The 11255-nt window shown below is 40.8% G+C and overlaps 2 protein-coding genes across 2 annotated transcripts; both read right to left on the bottom strand.

Annotated features, from left to right (window-relative positions):
* Positions 1–812: 812 nt before the first annotated feature.
* Positions 813–5646, bottom strand: LOC105222497 (putative odorant receptor 85e). Its single transcript, XM_011199846.2, has 5 exons — positions 3353–5646; positions 3084–3283; positions 1338–1623; positions 971–1231; positions 813–878 (listed from the first exon to the last, which is right to left on the bottom strand). The coding sequence occupies exons 1-5, from the start codon at positions 3890–3892 to the stop codon at positions 813–815; spliced, it is 1353 nt and encodes a 450-aa protein (XP_011198148.2). The 5' UTR covers positions 3893–5646.
* A 260-nt stretch (positions 5647–5906) lies between these two features.
* Positions 5907–9557, bottom strand: LOC125776254 (putative odorant receptor 85e). The gene is made up of 5 exons (XM_049447573.1): positions 8295–9557; positions 8022–8221; positions 6633–6918; positions 6267–6527; positions 5907–6174 (listed from the first exon to the last, which is right to left on the bottom strand). Exons 1-5 carry the CDS (start codon positions 8832–8834, stop codon positions 6109–6111), a joined length of 1353 nt encoding a protein of 450 aa, XP_049303530.1. The 5' UTR covers positions 8835–9557; the 3' UTR covers positions 5907–6108.
* Between the last annotated feature and the right edge of the window lie 1698 nt (positions 9558–11255).

Here is an 11255-nt window from a genome sequence, read left to right on the forward strand (position 1 = left end):
TCGCGTAGAGATCTATAAAATCCATCGAAGAACTTTCCTCTCAAATGCTTCTGAAGATTACTCATCTCTCACTTTGTTTTTTTTTTAGTAAAGTAAGGTTTATACGAACTGAGAGTTTGTCGGATGACAATTTCCGTTGTATTGACAGCAATGCTGTTGGGAAGTATTCCCTCTATATCGAGTACTTTGCCTCACTCAAATTCAGTCATTGCGGATTCCGCTTCATTATCTACTTACTCTTCTTAATTAGCGTAGACATCGCTTACGCGGTGATAGCCGAGTTTCCAACAGCGCGCCAGTCGTTCTTCTTTTCGCTATTTGGCGACAATTGGAGATTCCAAGTGTCGTCGTATATCTCGTACAGTTCATCGTTCCATCGACTGCCATATTCGCCGTTGCCAATGTGCAAAGGACGATAAATCTTCTGCAGAACCTTTCTCTCGAAATGTCGTAATGTCGACTCATCAGTTGTTGTTATCGTCCATGTCTCTGCACTTTATAGCATCTATAGTTCTATCGGGCGGTCTCCACTAAGATGGCCAATACGGTCACAGGCCATTACTATACCAATATAAGGGTCTACAAACACGCGAATAAAATCGGGTTTCGAAAAGTAATTTTTCATATACTTATTGTTTCGACGACCCATAACGAACGTAGGAGAGAATCCTTAAAGCACTTCATTCTTTTAAACTACCTCTAACTTAAGATTAAAGCAATGAGATTAAATTTTGAAACCTTACGCTAACATGGTCTCCAGTATTTATTTCCAACCACATACACAATGTTTATTGAATCAAAATCTACTTTGTTCACTTCGGATTTTTAGCCGCTAACTTCTGTAGCAGTGTCAAAAACGAAAATGCTTGAGTGACCACCTGAAAAAACAAAAACAAAATTATGCATATTCTTCGCTCTAACGCCACTTAACTGTAAACTTCAGTGGTAAAATCACTTTTCCAACACTTACCGAGCGCAGTCTCTCCACATCCATGGCATAGAATTTACCCGCCGTCAGACGAACTGCACGCTTACTATTCGCCAATAAAATGAGTATATCCTGACGTATGGCTATGGTGTGGGTCCACCACTGCGAACGCCAAAACGCCTCACCACAGCGCACACTATGTCCACGCAACAACTCACCAAAGTAAGTGAATATCAACAACTCGATAAATGTCAGCGTCACATATTGAACCAAATTCAAAATGCGCACTATCGAACGTTCGCCCTGAAGCGGAGAGTTCAAAATCGAAAGTGAAGAAATGGAAAATCAAATTTAACGATGGCGTTGGTGATCAACAATACTGTGGCAGCATATTTCAACAACAACTCACCACAACGCCAATGAAGACCAATAAACAAAGCTGAAAAGTAACTTGTATCGATTTAACAAGGCAAAAAGGATTAAAAAGTTCCTCCATCTCCTTGCAGACGTCCAGGATAAAACGATGCAATTGCACACACTGCACTACAGCCAAATGCAGGGCTTCCGGTAACGTCGCTGCCGGCTTTTGGGTGTATAAATGTTGAAGTGTCGATAGGTTGCTTAAGTGTTCTTCGCAATACATATACTGATTCAGTTCGTCGTCGGAAGGTTTTGGCAGGGCTGCTTGTTCTTTGCTAGAGCGGAAGAATTTAGAGCAGCGTGTAGTAATTAGGTTTTAAAACCATGGTAATTTTTTCAAGAACTAAGATATAAAAATGTAAAACGGCTTTCGAAAAGGTACATTTTTGCGATCCCATTGCACCTCGCAATACGTGTATGGATTTAAGATCCAATGCTGCCCGACCTCAGGAACCTTACCCTTAGGGGAAGAGAGGTAGAAATAACCAAGGTGGTCAATTATCTTGGTTTCACACTGGATTCCACTCTATGGTGGAAGCAACAATCGACTAGCTGAAAAATACTGGAGATGGCGGTGACCTGGTCCCCAAAAGCTTGACGGATTTGAGTAGGAATCCAACTATCGAAGCTGTAGCAACTCGCATGTATCTACAAGTGATCTCTTAGGCTGCTACAAACGACAACATAAGGGTGTGACGGCGGTACTGGAACCTCATCCCAGCAGATGTAAGAATTAAGTGGTACATTACCAATGGCCCTTCTCCCAAGGGACATCATTAGCAAAAGGGTTAAGTTCACAAAGAAGTTTAAGGTTACCCTTGGCAGCAAGGCTGAATGGATAGTACGATCAAAAGGTGGAGTCGCAGGACCACGCACCAAACTCTACCATACCTATGGAAAGTTATCTGAGCATTTTTTAGGCAGAAGTCTTTGCCATAAGTCGGTGAATAGAGACAAACTTCCAATGCAACTATCGCACTTAGTGATAGTCAAGCGGCAGTTAAAGCAAAATTTTTCTATGAGATCAATTCACTATTGGAGCAGGAGTATAGAGAACGTCTTAAGAGCCTAGCGGAACGTAACCTAGTCCTCCTCACCTCCGGTCGCAAATGTATAGTTGGGAACGAACTGGCTAATGAGCTCGCCGCTCCCCAGCATCCACTAAGATGGTAGGACCTGAACCTTCATCGCGATGGGTCTACAAGATATGCGACACGCCAAGTTACTAATAAGGGGTTACAACCTCAGCAGGTTTAAATATATAATCAGCCTCACTGAGGATAAACTCAGGCATTCTACACTGATATTGGCCTAGCTTCTTGCGTAAATTCGACTTAGAGGATTAGTGTCTCCGGCTGCTCTCAAGTTTCTATATGGCTATGGATATAGACGATATACAGATATAAGAGTATAGTTTTCGTCTGCTTGCATAAAAGGTTTATGGATTTGCTGGTTAGAATAGAAACCCACATGGCGCCATTAGTGCATTCTTCCCTATTAGAGAACTAAAAATTTGTGTTTACTTCCCTTTTTCGGTCGTATTGTCTATTTAGCTCGAGTTCATTAACAAGGTCGAGTATGATACTATCCCGTGGGGACGTTGAGTTTCAGTCCAATAGCCTAAAATTAGGAGCCGTAGCATTGTCTACCACATAACGACATACTCAATCTAATTAAGGCAAATCAATTTTGATAACGCTGAAAATAATATTAAAAGCGCAAATATTTTACCTACCGCAATTTATCCACATCACAGCGGGCGCGCAAACGACCATAGTAACTCAAGTTCTTCAAACTGCAGTAAAGCACATCGAACTGTCCACACATGAGTATAACCAACGAAACGAACAAAGCGGAGCCATTACTTAGAGTGGCGCCCATTATCAACTGAGCCGTAAATTGTAAAGCATACACCAGCTCGTAGACATAAGGTTGCTGTAAACAAATATAACCAAAGCTATACATAACAAAGAACTGAAAATATATTCCAAAAACGTCACCTACCAACGGATCAAAGGGATACCAGCACTTCAGTGGTAGCGCCCGCACACCCATGATCAGTGGAGGTAAACCGTACAGCGCCGTACTGGCCACACAGATCAACACCCACACAATAGTAATACGTTTAGCCAAAATAAAAGGGCGATACGCGCTCACAAAGCTCAAGCCGGGCAACGAGTGATGCCAATAATATTGATTGATGCGCTGCAAAAAAGCCAATAGACGTTTCAATCGCAGCAACCAGTAGAAGGCCGCATAAACGCTAAACGAAAATATGATGGTCATGGTGAGTGCGTCGGTGATCTCTTCTAGTTTGCCGCTGAGTAACATATCGTAGGAGGTCTTCCAGAAAAGCACAGCCATGTGGACGGATTGCGTAACAAAGAAGCAGCAGTAGATATAGCCCAGCCCATAGCCCACATTGAATGGGATTTGTCCAGTGGCTTTGAAGAAGATTAAATGTGCGCCGAATAAGTCAGCAATACGCGGCTTGTCCTCAGGGGAATAAAGTAACGACGTTCCTCCTAAATCTCTGGCGTCCATTTTGGTTATGTTTTGCTTTAAAAACGTTTTCGCCTGACGTGAGAATATAAACTAAACCCTTAACTCTTAACTAGCCCAATATTTATATGGGGTAGCAGCAGATATAAAAAGAGAGATAATAAATTGTCGTTAAATTATTTATAAGTAATTTAGGTAGAATTACTTTACTTCTTATAAAGAAATTAAAAACTTCAAAGCTCTGTAATCAATTTGCGATAAAGGGGCTCACAATACGGATTGTTAAGGTTTCCGAGGCAACTTGTTTTTCTCTTATAGCCTCATAATCAGCTGCTGGATGGCGTCGTCGGCCTCTTCTATTTAGACTTTGACAGCCGCTTTGTCGCCTAGTCTTGCGGATACCGAAGCTGATTTTATTTTTAGCTTTCAATAGAGTCTCTATCGAATTCTCGCATATGATCACAAGCCGGGCTTTTTAATGTCGGAAAATTGTGGACGTATATCATGTTTATATATTGATTAATACTATACATTCCATCAAAAGTTGTAGAGTCGACTGTGAAAGCCAAGCGCTATACTTTCTTTTAACTCATTCCAATTGTATACCCCTGTTTAGCCCGCTTCGCATTACTATGTATAAAGTCATATGTTTATTCAAGATGACTACAACAAATTCTAAACATCCAACTTTTTGTCAACGCCTCTCAAAACTTTTCCTATTAAAATTAAGTGTCTGACGCTTAGGCGCAATCACGCTCAGATTCAGCATAAACTTATTTTTAAATATTTACTACGAAAAATTCAAAGTTTTCCCTTAATTCGGTTTTCCTTCATTTGTTGCTTCTTTCTAATCGTCTTTTGTTCGTTTGAGTTCGAAAAATTAAGGCGTTCTGTGTTTCCGTGTGTAATTTTCTGACTGCTGCCTGAAATGCAAGCCTACGAGGGAGCTCTTTTAAGTACTTTATCTACAACCGGCTCTCGAACTTGGCGGCATCGATAAGATATCCCCAATCGCCAGTTGTAGATTTAAAGTTTGGGTCGACCATTTTCGCCGGCCACCTGGGGGCACCAAATCGTACATTCTGCGACCTGTAATGTTTCCTACCACAATAACATGGCCAAGCCAGTGCAGTCGATGTATTATTATGCATCACACTACGAGTATGTATGTACATATCTTCAAAAAACTTCACCAGCTCATTATTCCACCGAATCTGATATTCCTCTTCGGAAACTTGTAGGGGACCAAACTCCCCCGGAGAACTTTTCTCACGAGCACTTCTAAAGAATAGTCGATATACCAATAACTGGTAACTCTTGAAAAACGTAGTGTAGGTTATTCTTATCTGAAATCTAAACTGTCGGATGCCACCTTGAAACCAATCCGAAAAAATTTCTGCATGGTTTAGTAGTCGTCGACTAAACATGAATTCACACGGCAATCCTCATCGAAGCAGCTGTTCTTTTGCAATTTCCGAAAACCATCGGTTTCGGTTGCAGCTGTACGTAAGGAGCTTGCTGAACTTGCCAACCGCTGTGCCAAATATATCCCTTTTGCCCACCCTGGCGTTAAATTCCCCAAGCACGATCTTGAGATCGTTGGAGGGGCAGGTCTTATAGGTGCATCTTTGGTCACATCATCCTTCTCTTTCGTTGAAGAACTTTGCTTCGATGAGGATTAGGGCTAGACGTTCATTCTCCGGGACTCGGCGACGGAGTCTCTCTCCCACCATGAATCCTACACCGAATTTGAACTCCTTTCTATGGTCACTGTAGTAAATGCCACAAGGACCTACTTGTTTTAGTACTTCTTTCGTCTATCACACTTTAGCTCGCCTTCAAACGGATGATCTTTGGCTACCCAGAGGATACTTGGTGTAAGACCGGAATTCATGAGCTGCTTGGACCATATATAAAATGATAATTTCTGACCTTTTCCAAAAATGGCACTCAGAGAACTCTTCTCACTTGCATGAACCTCTACACATGACTCCATTCTCCACAAGGCATCACTATGTCGAAATACGGTCCAAGACCTCAGTGAAGAAGACCCTATTTTCAAGATATAATATGTCCAACAGTCATTGTATCTACGACCCATAACGCGAAGTATAAGAGAATCTTTGAAAGACTTCATTCTATCGAACTGACTCTAACTCATTGAGGCAATGAGATTCAATCTTGAAACTTCAAGTTTTTTTACTATTTATTTCCAAACACATACACAATATTTATTGAGTCAACTACATCTACATTGTTCACTTCGGATTTTTAGCCGCTAACTTCTGTAGCAGTGTCAAAAATGAAAATGCTTGAGTGACCACCTGAAAAGTCGAAAACAAAATTATACATTTTATTCGCTCTAACGCAACTTAACTGTAAACTTCAGTGGAAAAATCACTTTTCCAACACTTACCGAGCGCAGTCTCTCCACATCCATAGCATAAAATTTACCCGCCGTCAGACGAACTGCACGCTTACTATTCGCCAATAAAATGAGTATATCCTGACGTATGGCAGCGGTGTGGGTCCACCACTGCGAACGCCAAAACGCCTCACCACAGCGCACACTATGCCCGCGCAACAACTCACCAAAGTAAGTGAACATCAACAACTCGATAAATGTCAGAGTCACATATTGGGCCAAATTCAAAATGCGCACTATCGAACGTTCGCCCTGAAGCGGAGAGTTCAAAATCGAAAGTGAAGAAATTGAAAATCAAATTTAACGATGGCGTTGGTGGTAAACAATAACAATCCTTCGACAGCAACAACAACTCACCGCAACGCCAACGAAGACCAATAAACAAAGCTGCAAAGTTACTTGTATCGATTTAACAAGGCAAAAAGGATTAAAAAGTTCCTCCATCTCCTTGCAGACATCCAGGATAAAACGATGCAATTGCACACACTGCACTACAGCCAAATGCAGGGCTTCCGGTAACATCACTGCCGGCTTTTGGATGTATAAATGTTGAAGTGTCGAGAGGTTGGTTAAGTGTTCTTCGCAATACATATACTGATTCAGTTCGTCGTCGGAAAGTTTTGGCAGGGCGGCTTGTTCATTGCTAGAGCGAAGGAGTGTAAGAATTTACTACAATTTTTAAAAATTAATAAATATAATAGATTTTACAACCATACGAATATTTAAAAATACCGAAGAGACAGGAAGAAGATCCGTCTTCAAAAACTAAAAAATTAAAAAGTAGAACGGTTTTGGTAAAGGTCCATTGCGCCTCCCAACACTCGTATGGATTTAAGATGCAATCTTTTAAACCAGATAAGCTAAAAATCAGAATGCTTGAAACGGTTTCTGTTAACTTAAACCTACTTCTAATGAAAAACCGTTTTCTTTGACGAAAAGTATTATTTTTCCATTTTCTGAAGGTGGCATCTTTAAAGTAGTAGTATAACCAATGAAACGTTCTTCAATATTACAAAAGATGATTTTTTTGTCTGTCCACTATCAACACTACCCCAAAGTAACTATGTTATGCCCTGTGTTACTTGTGTTCCAAGATCTGAGGTATTCCAATAGGATCCATAGCTTCAAACCACTCTTTAAGAAGCTGAATGGCATGGGGCAGCTTAGAGGATTTGTGCCAACTGCTGCTCTCGAGAGGGCTAGCTCATCTGCTTTTTCATTCCCTTATATTCTTATATGACTGGGGAGCCAGATGACATTAACCGTGTTACCTACTGAGAGTCTGCTTATCGCTTACTTGCATAACCTTAGGGAAAGAGACCTAGTTAGAAGGAAGTAGAAGTTTACTTTATACTTTTTGTTATGACTACAATTAGGCCCGAAAACTATACTGCTTTCATTTAGTTCGAAGCTACCTTCCACGTATGGAGTTCTACAGAACCAGTCCGCTACTGTTCCTATTTCACCCCTTACAAGTAATCACAGATCCATTCGTTCATTCTTTTCTACTGGAGTATTAAAACGTTGTATTTACTTTCACATGAGCCTCCCTTTTTCAACCGCATTGACAGTATACTTCTAGCTCGAGATTATTAACAGGTCGAGCATGATATCGAGTGTGACTCCTAAGCCCGTCTGGCCATTAGCATTGCTTACCAAATAATGACAAATTTAATTTAATTGAGGCAAATCAATTTACATAGATAACGCTGAAAGTGATCTTAAAAGCATAAATATTTAACCTACCGCAATTTATCCACATCACAGCGGGCGCGCAAACGACCATAGTAACTCAAGTTCTTCAAACTGCAGTAAAGCACATCGAACTGTCCACACATGAGTATAACCAAGGAAACGTACAAAGCGGAGCCATTGCCGAAAGTGGCACCCATTATTATCTGAGCCGTAAATTGTAAAGCATACACCAGCTCGTAGACATAAGGTTGCTGTAAACAAATAAGTATAACCAAAGCTGTACATAACAAAGAACTGAAAATATATTCCAAAAAAGTTACCTACCAACGGATCAAAGGGATACCAGCACTTCAGTGGTAGTGTACGCACACCCATGACCAGTGGAGCTAAACCATACAGCACCGTACCGGCTATGCAGGTTAGCGTCCACGTAATAGTCATACGCTTAGCCAAAATAAAAGTGCGATGCGCGCTAACAAAGCTCAAGCCAGGCAACGAGTGATGCCAATAATATTGATTGATGCGTTGCAAAAAATCCAACAGACGTTGCCAACGCAGCAACCAATAGGAAGCTGCATAAACGCTAAACCAAAATATGATGGTCATGGTGAGTGCGTCGGTGATCTCTTCTAGTTTGCCGCTGAGTAACATATCGTAGGAGGTCTTCATGAAAAGCACAGCCATGTGGACGGATTGCGTAATGAAGAAGCAGCAGTAGATATAGCCCAGTCCACAGCCTACATTGAATGGAATTTGTCCAGTGGCTTTGAAGAAGTTTACTTGTGCGGCGAATAAGTCAGCAATACGCGGCTCGTCGTCATGGGAATAAAGCAGCGACGCGCCTCCTAAATCTCTGGCATCCATTTTGGTTATGTTCTACCTTAACGTTTTCGCTTGATGTGACAATGAAAATTAAGCAATTTGTTCTTTACTAACCCAATATTTATATACGTATGGTATAGACGCTAAAATACAAAGGGCGATAATATATAAAATTTGTGTGTTTGTTGTTAATTTATTTATAAGTAATTAAGGTAGAATTGCTTTACTTCTTATAAAAAAAATTAAAAGTTTCAGAGCTCTGTAATCAAATTCCGATAAAGGGATTCACAATACGGATTGTTCATCGGAAGATGTAGACACAACTGTAAGTTTAGATAACAGAAATTAGTTAATAATTTGAATATCAAAAATGCCATAACTTTTCGATGTGCATCCGAGTGATTAAAAACCCAATTTTTACTTTATTCGAAACCAAGATCCGCTTAATATTAGTTACGCCTTTTACATAACATCTAAGTTTCTGTGGCAACTTGTTGTTTTCTTATTCCCACATCGTTAGCAGCTAGATGGCGTCTGTGTCGTCTTCGTCAGCCGCTTTGGAATAACTTCATCCTAGTCTCGCGGATACATAAGCTGGTTTTATTAACAGCTTTCAATAGTGTTCCTACCGACTCCTCACATATGGTCATAAATATATTTTTGCTAACTTTGGTGGGTTTCTTCTTGTACGAAGCATGCCCTCATTTTGTAGCTTAATGCACCGCAGGAGCTTTTCGCCTGGCTACTCAAGAGGGAGCAGCCAAATGCGCCCACGAGATCTCTTTTGGATATCCCTGGCGGGTAGAAGCTTTAATTTTCGGCCTACGAATGCATAGCTAGTTTTAACGACACTTCCTATCCGAAAATTCAAGGAGGTTGATGACCCTGCAGCGCCTAAGGGTGGAACTAAACTCCGGATGTAGACCTGGCGGATAGTCAAGTACATAGCTTAATTTATGTACTCGACAAGCTGACGTCGATCTCTACCCATCTTTACTGCATGATGCTTTGTGAAGTAGAGTCTATAACAGCCACCTGAAAACTGTCGCTAGCCACATCTCTGAAGTGACTTGCTGCTGCTTCCTTGTCTGGGGTTTTCCACAAAACTCTTAACTCGAACCTCACTATCAATAATTGAACCATCTGAAAGAAACAATCGCCTATTCGCGGACAGCGTTATCCAATGAGAGAGGAATAGTATTCTATTAGAAGATCAGCAGCCCACACACCTCAATAATGACCCAGCAAAAGCTCAAGGAGCTCGGTTCCAAAGTTGAACTTTTAACGCCAATCGCTAGACTTTCTTTTAACATATTCCAATTGTATACCCCTGTATGTCACGCTTCCCATTACTATGTATGAGGCATATTTTTATATTCGATGAGACTACCTTAAATTCTAAACAATAAACTTTTTGTCAACGCCTATCCAAACTTTTTCCTGTTATAATTAAATGACCAGTGTCGAGACGCAGTTACGCTCAAATTCAGCATAGACTTGTCCTTACTTTTATATTCTTGCAAAATGTTGCTATTGAGTATAATAGTTTTGATCTCCTAAGGGTTGTATTTATCACTTAAAGCTTATCGTGGTAAATATAGGATTATACATATATAATATAAATTATCAGGATTGACGAGTTGAAATCCGGGTGAACATCTGTCAATCTGTGCCTCCGTTCGTAAAGCGACTTGTGTTAAAATTAAGATATCTTGACGCTACGTGGTATGCGCGTTGCTTGGCAAAAAAATACTGAGCTCGTGATTGGGTCACAACCACGCCCACAAAACGCCATTAATCGAAAAAATTTATTGACGTAAAACATTAATTTGGCACAAGGAATCGCAAAGATAAGAGGAACTTCTTGTGTGAATGGTCCTGAGCAGTATGGAAGCTACGGGTCTGACCAGAGTCTTAATTTTAGGTCCTACGGGATGCAGAAGCCCTCGAAGTTCGCTGCTGCTGCGGACTGGCCCCTCAGGGAATGTCGTGTTGCTTGTGGTGAAAACCCGAATGCGAGAGGAACTGACACTTTTTCAGTTGAATATGGAGTTGCGTTGCAACCGGGTGCGAGACCCATGGTACGGCAGAGGTTTTAGATAGGTTTCAGCGCTGATCAAGGATTGATTTGATCCGCTGTGCTTTTGAGCGCCGATAAAGCTGTCGTCAGCAAGTACCCACGTTAAGCACAACGGACGTTGCTACAGCGAAAATATTTTTTCTTCTAACGATGCACATTTGTGTTTAGAATGTTCAAAATGGGATGAAAACTCGCCTTAGACCCCATATAACTAACAAGGCTTATGTACCTGAAGGCTTTGGTCCTAGCAAGTTGCAAGAATATGAAATAATCGATTATACCCGAACTTAGCTTTTCCTTACTTGTTATAGATAGTTTAACCTTTTTTCATACATGCGAAACTCTTATTTGATGGAAAAGATATGAGAAAGTCAAATATTATA

This window comes from Bactrocera dorsalis, chromosome 2 (assembly GCF_023373825.1).
Source record: "Bactrocera dorsalis isolate Fly_Bdor chromosome 2, ASM2337382v1, whole genome shotgun sequence".
In the NCBI taxonomy this organism is placed as follows: Eukaryota; Metazoa; Arthropoda; class Insecta; order Diptera; family Tephritidae; genus Bactrocera; species Bactrocera dorsalis.

Bases quoted from the DNA above. Each gene is read 5' to 3' on its own strand.
- LOC105222497 (XM_011199846.2), bottom strand. From the start codon at position 3,892: ATGGACGCCAGAGATTTAGGAGGAACGTCGTTACTTTATTCCCCTGAG. The intron at 1,624-3,083 runs GTAGGTAAAATA...CTTCCGCTCTAG, and splicing joins TGTGATGTGGATAAATTGCG to CAAAGAACAAGCAGCCCTGC. The intron at 879-970 runs GTAAGTGTTGGA...TTGTTTTTTCAG, and splicing joins ATGTGGAGAGACTGCGCTCG to GTGGTCACTCAAGCATTTTC.
- LOC125776254 (XM_049447573.1), bottom strand. From the start codon at position 8,834: ATGGATGCCAGAGATTTAGGAGGCGCGTCGCTGCTTTATTCCCATGAC. The intron at 8,222-8,294 runs GTAGGTAACTTT...ATTTGTTTACAG, and splicing joins GGTATCCCTTTGATCCGTTG to CAACCTTATGTCTACGAGCT. The intron at 6,175-6,266 runs GTAAGTGTTGGA...TCGACTTTTCAG, and splicing joins ATGTGGAGAGACTGCGCTCG to GTGGTCACTCAAGCATTTTC.